The sequence below is a fragment of the Sinocyclocheilus anshuiensis genome, unplaced genomic scaffold, assembly GCF_001515605.1.
Source record: "Sinocyclocheilus anshuiensis isolate Anshui unplaced genomic scaffold, SAMN03320099.WGS_v1.1 scaffold235, whole genome shotgun sequence".
Lineage (NCBI taxonomy): Eukaryota > Metazoa > Chordata > Actinopteri > Cypriniformes > Cyprinidae > Sinocyclocheilus > Sinocyclocheilus anshuiensis.
Window position 1 is genome coordinate 1,782,937 of NW_015552562.1, and position 14,059 is coordinate 1,796,995.

The 14,059-nt window shown below is 37.3% G+C and overlaps 1 protein-coding gene across 1 annotated transcript in view; it reads left to right on the forward strand.

The window, feature by feature from the left end:
* LOC107664723 (slit homolog 3 protein-like) overlaps positions 1-14,059 on the forward strand; it is a 200,675-nt gene that overhangs the window by 144,630 nt on the left and 41,986 nt on the right. Inside the window, exons 15-19 of the mRNA XM_016455371.1 lie at positions 3,875-4,025; positions 6,577-6,651; positions 7,319-7,462; positions 9,432-9,575; positions 13,376-13,539. Of these exons, the coding sequence (XP_016310857.1) occupies positions 3,875-4,025; positions 6,577-6,651; positions 7,319-7,462; positions 9,432-9,575; positions 13,376-13,539 (678 nt within the window). The remainder of the gene's footprint in view (positions 1-3,874; positions 4,026-6,576; positions 6,652-7,318; positions 7,463-9,431; positions 9,576-13,375; positions 13,540-14,059) is intronic.

Consider the following 14,059-nt stretch of genomic DNA (forward strand, 5'->3'; position numbering starts at 1 on the left):
TGTGTGTGTGTGTGTGTGTGTGTGTGTGTGTATGCAGGCCCATAGCCAGCTGTAAGATTACCGAGGTCCAGACCTCAGTAAATTGTGAATGTTCAAAAATACAATTTGTTCTCTGAATTACTAATTTGTTGTTTAAAACTCCTCATATGAATGTCTGCATGTATAATTCAGCTTAGACAGTTTGCAAGAATGTTTAGCATCCATGGTATGAAAAAAAAAAAAAAAATCGCTGCTAGACTAATTTGTTGTTTAAAACTCCTCATATGAATGTCTGCATGTATAATTCAGCTTAGACAGTTTGCAAGAATGTTTAGCATCCATGGTATGAAAAAAAAAAAAAATCGCTGCTAGACACTGGCGGAGTGAATGAGAGTTGTGAGTGAGGGCGCGGGCGCAGCCTCCATGTTGCCAAATCCAGTTATTATACGTGTTTTTGGATTTGTCTTTTCCACTTAATTTGACACTCTGGAAAGTTAATAAAGTGGGAAGTTACAGTTTAGGGTCAGCGATATATTTATCTTATTTGCAAAAAAATATTGGTTTATTTTTTGTTTTGTATAGCAATATCTGGCAACACTGCATCGCCAGCACTTAAAGGGATAGTTCACCCCAAAATTAAAATTTTATGTTTATCTGCTTACCCCCAGGGCATCCAAGATGTAGGTGACTTTGTTTCTTCAGTAGAACACATTTGATGATTTTTAAGTCCAACCGTTGCAGTCTATCAGTCTTATAATGCATGGCAATTGAGTTTGCGTGAGAGAACGTAATCTTTTAGTTTTAAGTCAGTTTGAACAATCCGGATAAGCGCAAGTAAGTACCATTTTGATTAGCTGTTGTACCTACAATGACTGTGCAAACAATGAGTGATGTATACGCGTGAGAGATCACTTCAGGCGCTTGCGTAAACTACACCAGAGCGCGTACACACCTCACGCACCGGATGCCTGCGTGCGCCCAAAGACAGTTGGACATAGTGGTATATTAGAGGTAAAAAATTATATAAATACTGTTTGGTTTCTCAAAAATCATCATTTGTGTTCTACTGAAGAAACAAAGTCACCTACATCTTGGATGCCCTGGGGGTAAGCAGATAAACATCAAACATAAACAAACAACATTTTTGGGTGAACTATCCCTTTAAACTGACAGTAATCAAAAAAGCCCACAGACAGGTTATTGCTGTCAGGATAGCACATTCGGTAAGGGAAACACAAAAAATATTATGAAACCTTATCAACGTTGTCGAAAACAGTAGCATTTAACACTAGTACACAGATCTGTAGAACACGTAGGTTACAGCAGTGGTTCCCAACCCTGGTCCTGGAGGCACCCCAACACTGCATGTTTTGCGTGTCTTCTTAATCAAACACACCTGATTCAGATCATCAGCTCATCAGTAGAGACTCCAAGACCTGAAACTGGTGTGTCAGAGAAAGGAGACTGCATTGTTGGGGTGCCTCCAGGACCAGGGTTGGGAACCACTGGGTTACAGCCTATACGCAAACACTAGCCATGAAGAAGTCTATGCTATGTCATTCATTAGCTATAGTAGTTAAATTTTCACAAATCATGCTAAAAACATTCATAAGAGCACTAGACAAAGTTATCATCTGCATAGCAATTATTATTAATGACAACTATAACAGTAATACGTATTGTTGCATGATTAATAAGCAACTGATAAAAATTATCCACCCCTAACCTATAGTAAAATATTAACAAATTTTGATGCAATAAATATGTTCACCCCTCCAGAACAGAGAAAACATCTTTCACAAACATCTCCAGCTCTGTCATCTGTTGTCTGTTTTAAAGTGTTAGTGTATATATTTGGGGTCATTATAGCACAGTTCTTAACCCCACCCCAGACCTCACTAATTTTCAAACCCTGGCTAGGGCCGTGTGTGTATGTGTGGTGGCAGAGGGCTTTGCTCCATTCCTCTCTCCTCTGCGATGTCTTTATGTGTGTCTTTCTAGTCCCTGTCTGTCTGTCTTTTCGGGCTTGTATTCCCAGCGGGCTATTGTCCATGCTGGGACGAGGGAAAGGAGCCGGCCCACCTGTGTGCATGGTGGCCCAGAGTTCTGTGCGGCTTCCTGGCTGCTCCTTCCTACTCCTCCTCCCCACCTCTCCGTCCCGCTCCGCTCCTCCACTCTGGCCTCTGGTGCAGCTGTCTCTTGTGCTTGATCTAACCATGTGCCGCCGCCTACACAAGCCTCACATGGTTCCGTCAAGCACCAGGGACCGCTGGACACACTCGCACACAGCATGGCATTCTGGGATATGTGTGGTGGCAGCTCTCTTTGCCACCGTGAGGAGTGAAGGTGGCGTTCTTTAACCCGGGAACAACGGATTGCTTGTGAGGAGCTCTAGCTGTGTTCTGCGCTGGGGTTTTTTTTATTTTTTTAAGGTCGCTCTCGTAGACGTTTGGCTGGAAGCATCAGGGCAGTCGAACGGAGATGGTGGGAATATGATAAACAGTGGCAGGCGAGTGATGGCTGATGGGAAGCAGACTTATCGCGGGCGGCCAGAAGCTCGTGTTATGCAGAAACTGCCTGTGTTTTCCTGTCAAAACACTTCGTAGTGCCAGACCTCCAATACCTGACCTCTTGCTCAATGACGCTGTTATCTGAAAAAAAGAATGCAAACGATGAGGTTGTGTTCGCAAACAAGTTTCCTGCGGCTGTTTGTGGACGTGTTTGTAGGTGGAAAGAAAAAAGGCATAAAACCAAAATTTTCATTCTTATTTATTATGTGGGTAAATCTCATAAAAAATATGTCCAGGTCATGTTTTGCCCCACAATCAAAAGAAAATGTAAGAATGACTCTTTCTTTTATTTGCATGATATCTACAGATTTACAGATCCTATATAGAAAAATAAATAAAATTGTGGTCATATATTTGACATTTTTTATATAGATTACAAAGCCATTAAGATAATTAAGCACATTTCCCCAATTTCTCATTACTGTGATATATTTCAGACATTCTGCTTTGAGATTTGTTTCCTAATTCCCATTATTTTAAATCTGAACCGTATTACTTATACGGTTATTATACGGTTATTTTGATTATTTTTTTATATAAATATTACAACATTTGCATGACACATACAAATTTACATTTTATATAGAAAAAATATGTAAAATTGCGCTCATATATTTGACTTTTTTATATATAGATTGCAAAGCCATTAAGACAATTAAGCACATTTCCCCCAATTTTAATACAAAATTTTACTTTGAGATTTTTACCTAATTCCCATTATTTGAAATTCGAACTGTATTACAGCTCTATTTAATATTAAAATATTACATTTTATGACACGTTCAAATTACATTTTATTATAAAATTTCGAATTGTGTTCATATATTTTACATCTTTTTACAATGATTACAAAGTCATTAAGCCATTATTAACTGTATTACAGACACTTTTATATAAATATTTGCATGAAAAATACAAATTTACATTTTATATAGAAAAACAAGTAAAATTGTGTTCATATATTTCACATATTTTTTATTCTATTTTAAGCCATTAAGAGAATTTACTATGATATTTTATTTTCTAATTCCCATTATTTGAATTTGTATTACTATTTAAAAAAAAAAAAACACTTTTAAATTAGTATATAGTCGGTACAACAAAAATCTTGATTTATAAATACCATTTATTATTGTATTTCATTTCATTTTAATGTGGAAGTGCTTCATTGTCCTGAAAATAATGCCACAGTGCAAAAAGGCTTCATTTTTATGCAAATACATTTCTTATTTATTTAGATTTTGTGAGGTTTAACCATGCGTGTGATGAGCTGAATAAGCTGGTTGACTGTCTGTTTCTCTCTTTGTGTCTGTTGTGTTTGTTAGGTGCGGAGGACTACCGCAGTCGTCTCAGCAGCGAGTGTTTTCAGGACCTGGTTTGTCCCGAGCGCTGTCGGTGTGAGGGAACGGTGGTGGACTGCTCCAACCTCAAACTCACCAAAACACCCCCTCACCTGCCAGAGCACACCACCGACCTGTAAGAGTCACACATTTGAGCTTACAAACACACCTAGCGACCCCATCAGTCATTCACGGGATCATTGGCCATTTACAATCTCACCTCGCTAATTCTTTCGGTGTCCCTCTGTCTCCGAGGCCTCGTTCCTCTCTCCTGTCCTCTGATTACGGGGTCTCGTCCCCAGCTGAGTTGTGTGAATGAATGTCCAGGGCCTCTCTCAGGCCATTAGCCTCTCAGCTGTGTTTTCCCTGCGCAGCACTAGTCAGGGTGACAATGCGTTTGCCCTTGTGTTGGTGTGTAGAGGACACATCAGGGTTTTCCCTCTGCAGTCCCATCAACTTGAGTCATCTGTCACACTCTCTCTTTCTCTCTCTCTATCTTTCTGCGGCTCAGTGACTACAGCTTGCACCCGCTAGCGCAGCTGCTTATTTATAGAGCTCTTGCGGGAATGCTAGCAACCAGGAACCAGCACTTTATGTCTGATGTGCTATCCCATGGCAGGCCCCGCTGGGGAAAGCAGCCCTGGGGGAAGCAAAAAGACAGATTCTACTTTTACTAATGTTTGGAAAGTCTCTCTCAACCTTGCCTAGACCTTCTCTGCAGCAGTCTCGCTCTGTTTGCAAAGGAATACTTGCATACTGCTAACTGCTGTGCAGTATATACCTCATGCTATCATTTGCTGATTATGATTTCTTGTCATTTCTTGGTTATACATTTGGTGCATTCAAGTCCTCCTGGGAAGTTCTTGTAAGTTCTTTTAAGTTGGGAAGTCATAATTGCAATGCATTCAAATAACTTTGGTTAGAGTAAGATGCACTGTAAAAAAAATACTTTTTCGAAGTTGTAAATAAAACAAAGACTGCTGGAGTAGATTTGACCAAAAAAAAAAAAATACTATTTCATTCTTTCCGCTTCAAAATTTCACAATTAATTCAGTGTTACTTGCTGTTTCTTTGGAAATATTTGTAAAATGTCCTAGCAGTTTAAAGTATTGCTGTCAAATGATTAATCGCGATTAATCGCATCCAAAATAAAAGATTTTGTTTACATAATATATGTGTGTATATACTGTGTATATTTATGCATATTTAAATACAAACACATGCATGTATATATTTAAGAAAAATATGTTGTTTATATATTAAATATATTTATATATAATATAAGAATATAAATATATAAATGTATATACACATGTAAATATTTTCAAAATATATTCTGTATGTGTGTGTGTATTTATATATAAATAATAAATATACACAGTACACATACATATATTATGTAAACAAAAACTTTAATTTTGGATGCGATTAATCGCGATTAATCATTTGACAGCACTAGTTTAAAGTAAATCTCAATTCAGTGTGGCAATGGATCTTTTCTACATAAATTTCAACAAGATTTTTATTAATCTACTAAATGATTAATAAAGAATGCACAATGGGAGTGTTTTGCTTTTTTATTCAATTTATGAAGGTGCTGTAAATTAAATGATGTATTCTATAGTAATTGTATAATATTATTACTTTTAAATGCAAAGTAACTATTCTTAATGCTTAGATTAGTTTTATTGTAAATAAAAATTAATAAGCATTCCATTAATTTGAACAAATTTAACATTAAAAAAGACGTGATGTTCATGTGCCTTTAACTCGTAAATACAATTTTTCCAACATAACTTGAATGCACCAGTTTTGGAAGATATCTTGTGTAATACATGCATAGAATAATTACTAATTTCTGAATAAAGGCCCAATTATACTGTGAAAAAAAAAAGTATTTTAAATATGTGTAAAAGTTGATCTGAAAATATTTACAATAGAATTTTGTTTCCCTTAAGATGCAGTCAAATCAGTAAAATTTCATGGACAAAAAAGGTCCGTTGTCTATTTTCAGAGTGGAAATGTATGAATCACTTTCACACTCATGCAAAATTTCTGAGTGCATAAATTCTATTGCAATTACTGGATTTTGCCCACGGATATTTGCGGAACAACGGTAAATGTGACCGCACTTTTAGAATTTTTCCAGTCGTGATTAATTTTAGGATTTTCAACCAGTGTTTAAATCAGAATGAAATAGTAATGAATGTCAATTGGGTCCATATTTTATTCTTTTCTTTTCTTTTTTCTTTTATTTCTTTTCCTCCTGCCTTTCCTACTTCCTTGCAGCTCCAGTTTGAAACTCCTGCATAAAGTACTATGGCATTCCAAAATACACCATCTGTTTCCAGATTCTGTCTCCATTTATCTGCATCGCCTGTTAGCCCGTCTTCCACGTCTACTGTTATTATTTGCAAAGTATCAGAGTATGTCCTTCATGTTGTCATCACTGGTGTTGAGGGACAGATGAATGTGTATGATTTTGTACCAGAGAGAGCGGTACTGATTTTTCATTACAATGACATCACAGTCCCAATTAGACAGCGTCTCCCAAATAAGAGTCTGAATGATCATCACTTCCCATCACTCCTACATGCTCCAGTGAGGTTTACTAGTGTTTTTTGCTGTGAGCTTGTGAGTACTCTGCTTACTGTTGAACTATTAACCTCTGTCTCTCTCTCCACCAGACGGCTGAACGACAATGAAATCTCCGTCCTAGAGGCTACAGGGGCCTTCAAGAAGCTGCCAAACCTGCGCAAGATGTACGAACGGGTTTATTTCTCTTTTTCGGTTTGACTGCTGAATGACATTGGTGTATTTGGGAAATCCAGCTTCGCTATGGACAGCAGGACAAGAAAAGCTTCTGGAATATTCCAACCTAATAGGAAAACGCATGAAGTGATTTACTGCCAGGCAATATTTGCGGCTCACTCCAAAATTGGAAAAAGCGGTATTCGCTCAGGAAGAGGACCGGGGATTTATCATGCATGAAATTGCTTACTATCTAGCACAGTTATAAATTGGGCAGATCTAAAAGTCCGACCTTACATTTTACTGAAGCACGGTTTAAAATTAAGCGGTGAATCATCATAAACGTGTGTTTAGGATACAACCACAACCTATTCATATGATGAAACAAAGACATTTGCAGTGTACCGTTGCCACCAGTGCTTTCTGCCATTTGTGACCCTGGAGCACAAAAGCAGTCTTAAGTCGCTGGGGTATATTTGTAGCAATAGCCAACAATACATTGTATGGGTCAAAATGATAGATTTTTCTTTTATGCCAAAAATCATTAGGATATTAAGTAAAGATCATGTTCCATGAAGATATTTTGTAAATTTCCTACCAATTTAAGGGGGTCTGAATACTTTCCGTACCCACTGTATGTCAGAGTAATAAATAGCAGCTTCAATTCTGTGTTTGCAGAAACTTAAGTAATAATAAACTCCGGGACATCCGTGAGGGGTCGTTTGATGGGGCCGGAGGTGTTTTGGAGCTGCTGTTGACCGGAAACAAGCTGCAGTCGGTCAGCGGACGGATGTTCAAGGGTTTGAGCGGCCTCAAAACGTTGTAAGTATCACCAACGTTTAAGCTCATTTTTCATTTCTCCACTGTTGTCCTGCTCATTCAAATGAAGACTTGTCTCTGAGCCACGTTTACATTCATATATTCACACGGTTTTGAATATAAATGCACAAACACCAGAGTTATGGCATTGGAAATGTGTTCATATAGGCTATGAATTCAAGAAAAATTGCCTGTTCTCAGCAAAAACCGTGATCGTCAGTCTAATCACGATGCTGAGCGCGAGAAGCTATTCTAAGAAACTCACGGGCATAGATGTCCTCTATGCTGGCACGCTATCGGGAACAAAGATGCTAATACAATGCATATTCTGAAGCCTGGTGGTTAGAAAAAGCCTTCCTAAGGTCTGCTGTCGCTCTAATTAGCTTAATTGGAGAGAGAGGAGTGCATAGGAGCAAATGAATGGAATCATGGTCCTGCAATATTGGATTTAGTGGCTTTCAAATCCCAGGAGTATGTGTCCAAATTGAGTTTGCTCATCTCAGATCCCTGTTTGTCAGAGTTTAATGCCGAATTTGCTGCTTTCGGGTCTTCATCACGACAGACTCTGGTTTGCATTTAGCCTGTTTGTGCTGCTGAGGGCCTTTAGGAGAACCTCATTGTTTTGGGCAGCTCAGCCCTCCCCAACCACATGCACACAAACTCATCTTGTCCCGTGTCAAGCGGCGAGCTGCCTCAGCGGCCTGTGTCTGCTGCACAGAATCTCGGAGAGCAGACGCAGACATGTTTAACTGGCGATCTCAAAGACCAGAAAGCCAGAGACTGAACCAGAGACTTCTGTTGTTCAAATACAGCTCGTTAACCCAGACTCTACACCTAAAACATGTTTTGCGTTTTCAGAATTTAAAAAAAAATAGATTAGAAACTCTAGGGTTTGTTCATGGATTTATTAAACTCAAGTGAAGTTATATTATATATAATGTTTCACATATGATAACATTCTATAAAATATGTTTTATATAAATAAATGATTTATATATTTTATGTGATAGGTCGGGTTCTTTCTAGGAGAGGGCACAAAAGATATTTCAGATCTTTGCATATAATTTTTATGTTATATTTATAATAATGTGCAATAAGGATGTGTTGCTTTTTTTTTTTTTTAAAGTGATAAAGACTCATACTGTTAGAATGTAAATGTTGTTCTTTTTAACTTTTTATTCATCAAAGAATCCAGAAAGAAGTATCACAGGTTCCCAAAAAAATATTAAGCATCAAAAACAGCTTTCAACTGATAATAAATCAGCATATTAGAATGATTTCTGAAGGATCATGTCACACTTTATACTGGAGTAATGGCTGATGGAAATTCAGCTTTGCATCACAGAAATAAATTATATTTTAAAGGATTTTAAAATAGAAACCATTATTTTATATTGTAATAACATTTTGCAAGATTAGAATTTTTTTTCTGTATTTTTGATCAAATAAATGCAACCTTGATGAGCATAATTTTAAATTTCTTTAAAAAACATTACAAGTCTTACTGATCCCAAACTTTTGACCGGTAGTGTATATATATATATATATATACTCTATTTAACTGACTTGCTGGGTTAAATAAAGGTTAATGACATTGCCAGTTTAGCAATGTTTCATTTGAATGGTCTGATACACAGTAAGTGCTGTCTGCTGAAGCCCCATCAGATTTCCTTCCTGTAAATTATTTCACAACCATCAAATCACTGCAGACTCGTACCAGACTCCTGTCTCGATATGCACCTACTTTCCTCCCTTACACCAGTTTGTGTGTTTACCCACCCACTGCATGTATGCCACATTCACAAAATAATGTTTCTGAAGTGAGGTGTTAGCAGTCGTACCATAGAACCACTAGCCACTGACTGAATGCATTACAGAGTCTCATAAACTCTCCGTTCCTCCCTCTCCGTGAGCTGCATGCCGTTGTCTGTCAGACTCAATGTGATCCCACCTGCCTCTGTGTTCCCATCAGGATGCTGAGGAGCAATCAGATCAGCTGTGTGGATAACGCCACCTTCACCGGCCTGAGCTCCGTTCGCCTGCTTTCCCTCTACGACAACCGGATCTCCACTATCGCCCCGGGAGCTTTCAACACCCTGCATTCCCTCTCCACCATGTGAGTCCTCCCCCCTCACACTCGCACACACACACACACACACACACACACACACATTACCCTCTGTGTCATGGGTTCACACGATCAGTTATGCATCCATAATCAACTGGAATTCTTTAGTGCAAAACAAAATAAAAAATTGAACGAATTAGGCATTTTAAAGCACAACTATCTCTGCTGCCTAATAAAACTATTTGTTGAAGTTCCTGTCTCTGTACCAAACCCACAAATGAGTTAGTTGAAAAATTCACAAAGACGCAGGAAGTCAAACACAGTCTATCGGGTCACGCACCACCACCAATCAAGCGCCTATTATATCTTCATATGCAAAGCGGATGAGGATGTGGTTCGAGCAAAGAATTCTTATTGATTGCAGATGTTTTTTCAAAATTATGAGGTTATGTTTTCTTGTCTTGGTTGTTCTTGAACCTCAGATGAGAAAATGTTGGCTTGCCCCGTGGGGCAGGGTGAATTATTCAAAAATGGCTAAAAGGGAAAATTGCTCTGCTGTCTGAAAATGGACTCAAAATTTTGTGCGATGTTGATGTCCATACAAAGGCAGATGTACTGAATTCATTCTTCTGCCATTTCGTTTTTTTGCTTATGATTGTATGCTGTAAAAAAAATGGGGAACAGCTGGAGAAAATGATGTGTGGTGCATTTTTAATGCAGATTAATATCTGCGTAGCTTTTTGCGGGGGAGGTAAACAAAGAACTGATCAACAAACAAATTAACTCTAGTGTGTCACAGCCCTGAGGGAATGACAAGAAAGAGAAAGATCAACGGAGAAAACTGAAAGAGATCTCACAGATGTTCATAGATAAACAGATGCTGTTAAGCATTCAAAATAACTTTTGGTGGAATCATAATTTAGAAAAAAAATGGAAATGATGACTGCCAACACAGCGAGCCTCTGTAACCATTTGAATTATCATATCAGGCTGTATTCCTGGCACACATCTCAACGTGCAGCAATACACATGGTTCTCTTTTTCATTCGGTGAAAGCTCTCTACTAGCCGAAATATGTGAGCAGATTCTGAGCAGAGACTCTCAGATTGTTCTGGTTTGCATGGGGTGTCATACCTTCCATTCTGACCATCTAATCAAGTTTAGCATGCATAAACAACTGGAATAATTTACACAATGAAGTCATCTAATCAGTAACATATATTTTCCTTTTTTATCAAGGCATAAACAAGGCATAAACTTCCTTGACAACCTTTTTTTAGCTTAGCACTATAGGACGGCTTATGTTATTTTTATTTTTGTCTTGTTTTACTTAGTTTTTTGTGTTGTCTTTTTTGTCATGTATTGTCATGTTTGCTTTGCTTGGATTTACTTTGCTGTGCTTTGTTTTATTTTTGTTTTGTTTGTGTTGTCATGTATTGTTTTTGCTCTTCCATTCTCAATAAAAACATACATATTTATTTTTTATTTAAATAAAATAATGTATTCTAAAATATTCTTAAATATTCTCTTCTATATTCAATTTTTTATTAAAATTGAATTAATTAATATTAATTAATTAATCAATCCAATTATTTTAAAATATTATATTATATTATTAATTTCATAAATTAATGTAACTATTTTTGTATGTGTGTGTGTATATATATATATATATATATATATATATATTTAAATACAGTTGAGACCTCAATGTAGAATGTATGATATACTTCTTTTCAGCTAAATGAACATTAAGAACATATATTGTATATTAAATATATTGTATGGAATCTGCAAAACACATTCAATTCTTTTTTCCTTCTTATGCCATAAGCCAACTTTTCCAATCAATCTGTTGTGCTTTTTTCTTTCAGACTCATTCTTTTCATTCTCTCTCTTTTTTGCCAGCTCTCTAATTACCCAGCGGCTGACACAGCCATGTCCATCTCAGCACAGGGCAGCTAAAAATATCCAGAGAGAGAGAGAGAAAGAGAGAGAGCAAGGCCTCCCCAGCTATTCTCTTCCCACAGTAGTGCAGCAGGCATGTTGGGCATACTTCCCTCCTGTTTCTCTCTCATTCCATCATTCATCCCTCCACCTCTGCCCAAATTAGAGCGGAGTGGGAGTGTGTTTCCGGTAGGATAGTTTGGAGTGAGCAGTCAGGACAGAGGTTACTTTTGAGTGCTCGCATTTGTGATTATCACAGTAAAAATAGCCACGTGTTTTGTCAGTTATGTCCTATTTATTAAATTTAGCAGCATAAATATTCTCTCATGTCTAGTGTGCGATATCATTCCCAAAGCAAACGTCTGCCTGGCTTGTTCTCTCTCAGCCGGGGTTTCTTTGATTTTGAAGTGTGTACAGAAAGCGATGTAGGAATAATTAAAGGCAAACACATTGCAGGGTAGTGTTAACATGAGCACATCCCCTTAAGCTGCGAAGCATCTATTGGCGAAGCAGCGGAAGGTCAGCACACTCGATTAATTTATCCCGCAGGCTGTAGCGCAGCAGATACTCTATGAGAGAGTTCCTCTGTGCCTGTACTAGCACTGCTGTGGGTTTCAGTAATGCATCCCGTCTGAGTGGGCCGTCAGCCGGCTCCCTGGTGGGCCTTCTACAGTCATTGCTGGTGACGCTTTCAACTCAAGGCTACAATTTTTTGATTTAGGTCTGTGTGCCACCACCTGAACTTTCAGAACTCAGTGAGGACGCATGAAAAATGGGCCAATAAGTTGATTCTGAAGCCTCTACTCCAGCGGTTCCTGTAGCCATTGGTTGATGGATTGTTCTGTACCCAAACGTGATGAAAATGTGTCTGTGTCTTATTCGTGAGCCCTCGTTTTAGTTTTTGTTTTGTTTTTTTTGTCGTAGAATTTTTATTGCAAAATTGCACTTTTACATTTTATAACATTCACATCCGACCCAACCCAATGATCCAAAACTAAAACAGAAGGACATATGAAAAAGTTCAACTACATAATAAATAAATAAATAAAAGAGAAAAGAAAAAATTAATTAAAATATAATAATAATAATAACACAAAACTACTCCTCAAAATAGTAAAGGAGAAAAAGTATTATACCTCCCCTCAATCTACCTCCAGAATACGTATATCATTAAAGTAAGTACCGTATTGACCCGAATATAAGACAATGTTTTTTTCTTGGAAATACATCTGAAAAAACGCGGTCGTTGTTGCCATTTTTCAAAATAGCATTCCCCCCGTCTCTGATATTAAACTTGACTTTTTCAAGTTTTAAAAGAAGATTAAATCTTTAAGCCACACTTAAAGAGGGAGGAGGTCCAAGATAACAGTATTCTGCGCCGAGCAAGCAATGATACAAATGCCACGGCACTACCTTGTTTATGGTTCAGAGGATAACACTGAGATGGAACACCAAAAATGGCAATTAAAGGGCAAATGTCTTATTTGATTTTAAGAACATCGGAGACAATTTTAAAGAAAGAGTTCCAAAAATTCATGCAAACATATGGCTGAGGCATTTTTCACATATGTCGGGAACGTTAGGATATATTTTTGATAGTTTAGTCTTAGAAAGATGAGGTCTATGGACCTCGTATTAGTTTTTAAAGCAGCTTACGTGTAGTTGCTGTTTTATAACAATGTAATAACACAGCAAAAGTTGCTGTCAAACGCTGTCAGCATTGCAGGTCGCATCGCAGTCACAATATGTAATTGTATTGCTATTTAAATGCAAATTCAGTTCTCCTGCTGGGTTAAATGGGCTGGAGTTGAATCGTTTATGTGGTAATTTAACCCTGCTGATTGCTTTCCGTTGTAATTATATAGTAATGGGGTTTGTGTTTTCTTTCTGTTTATGTACAGTAACCTGCTGTCTAATCCCTACGTGTGTGACTGTCACTTAGCCTGGCTGGGACTGTGGCTTAAGAAGACCAGGGTGGTTAGTGGCAACCCACGCTGCCAGAAACCTGCCTTCCTGAAGGAGATCCCCATACAAGATGTAGCCATGCCTGATTTCTCCTGCGATGGTATAACTCGATTTTGGCCACTTGCACAATATCTGCTGCTTGCCCTGTTGATGGATCAGTAATTCAGCAAATGCCTGTATCAAAGAATGCATATTGAGAAATAAATCAGTCGTGCATCGCAGTGGTTTTACCACAGTAAAGGAACAAGCACCTTGTTAGCCTGACCACCTTAACTTTGGTGCAATCACTGTAACCGGGTTTCAAAATTAACTTTTACCACAACTGCCAATGGTTGGTGAGTGATTTATTGTCATTAATAGTTTATATGATATACTTTTATTATAAACATGTGATGATATATAATAAAATGATATTATGTTTATGATATAATTATCATAAATATTGCTCACTGGGCATTAAACTGTATATTACTATAAAATTTAAATATAATAAATAAAGAGTAAATAAAATAAAAAGTACATGAATTTCATTAATATATTATTAGACGTTATAGTGACTATTGCTATTGTTATTATTAATAATAATAAAAATAATAAAAAATAATTTAGGGACATATATA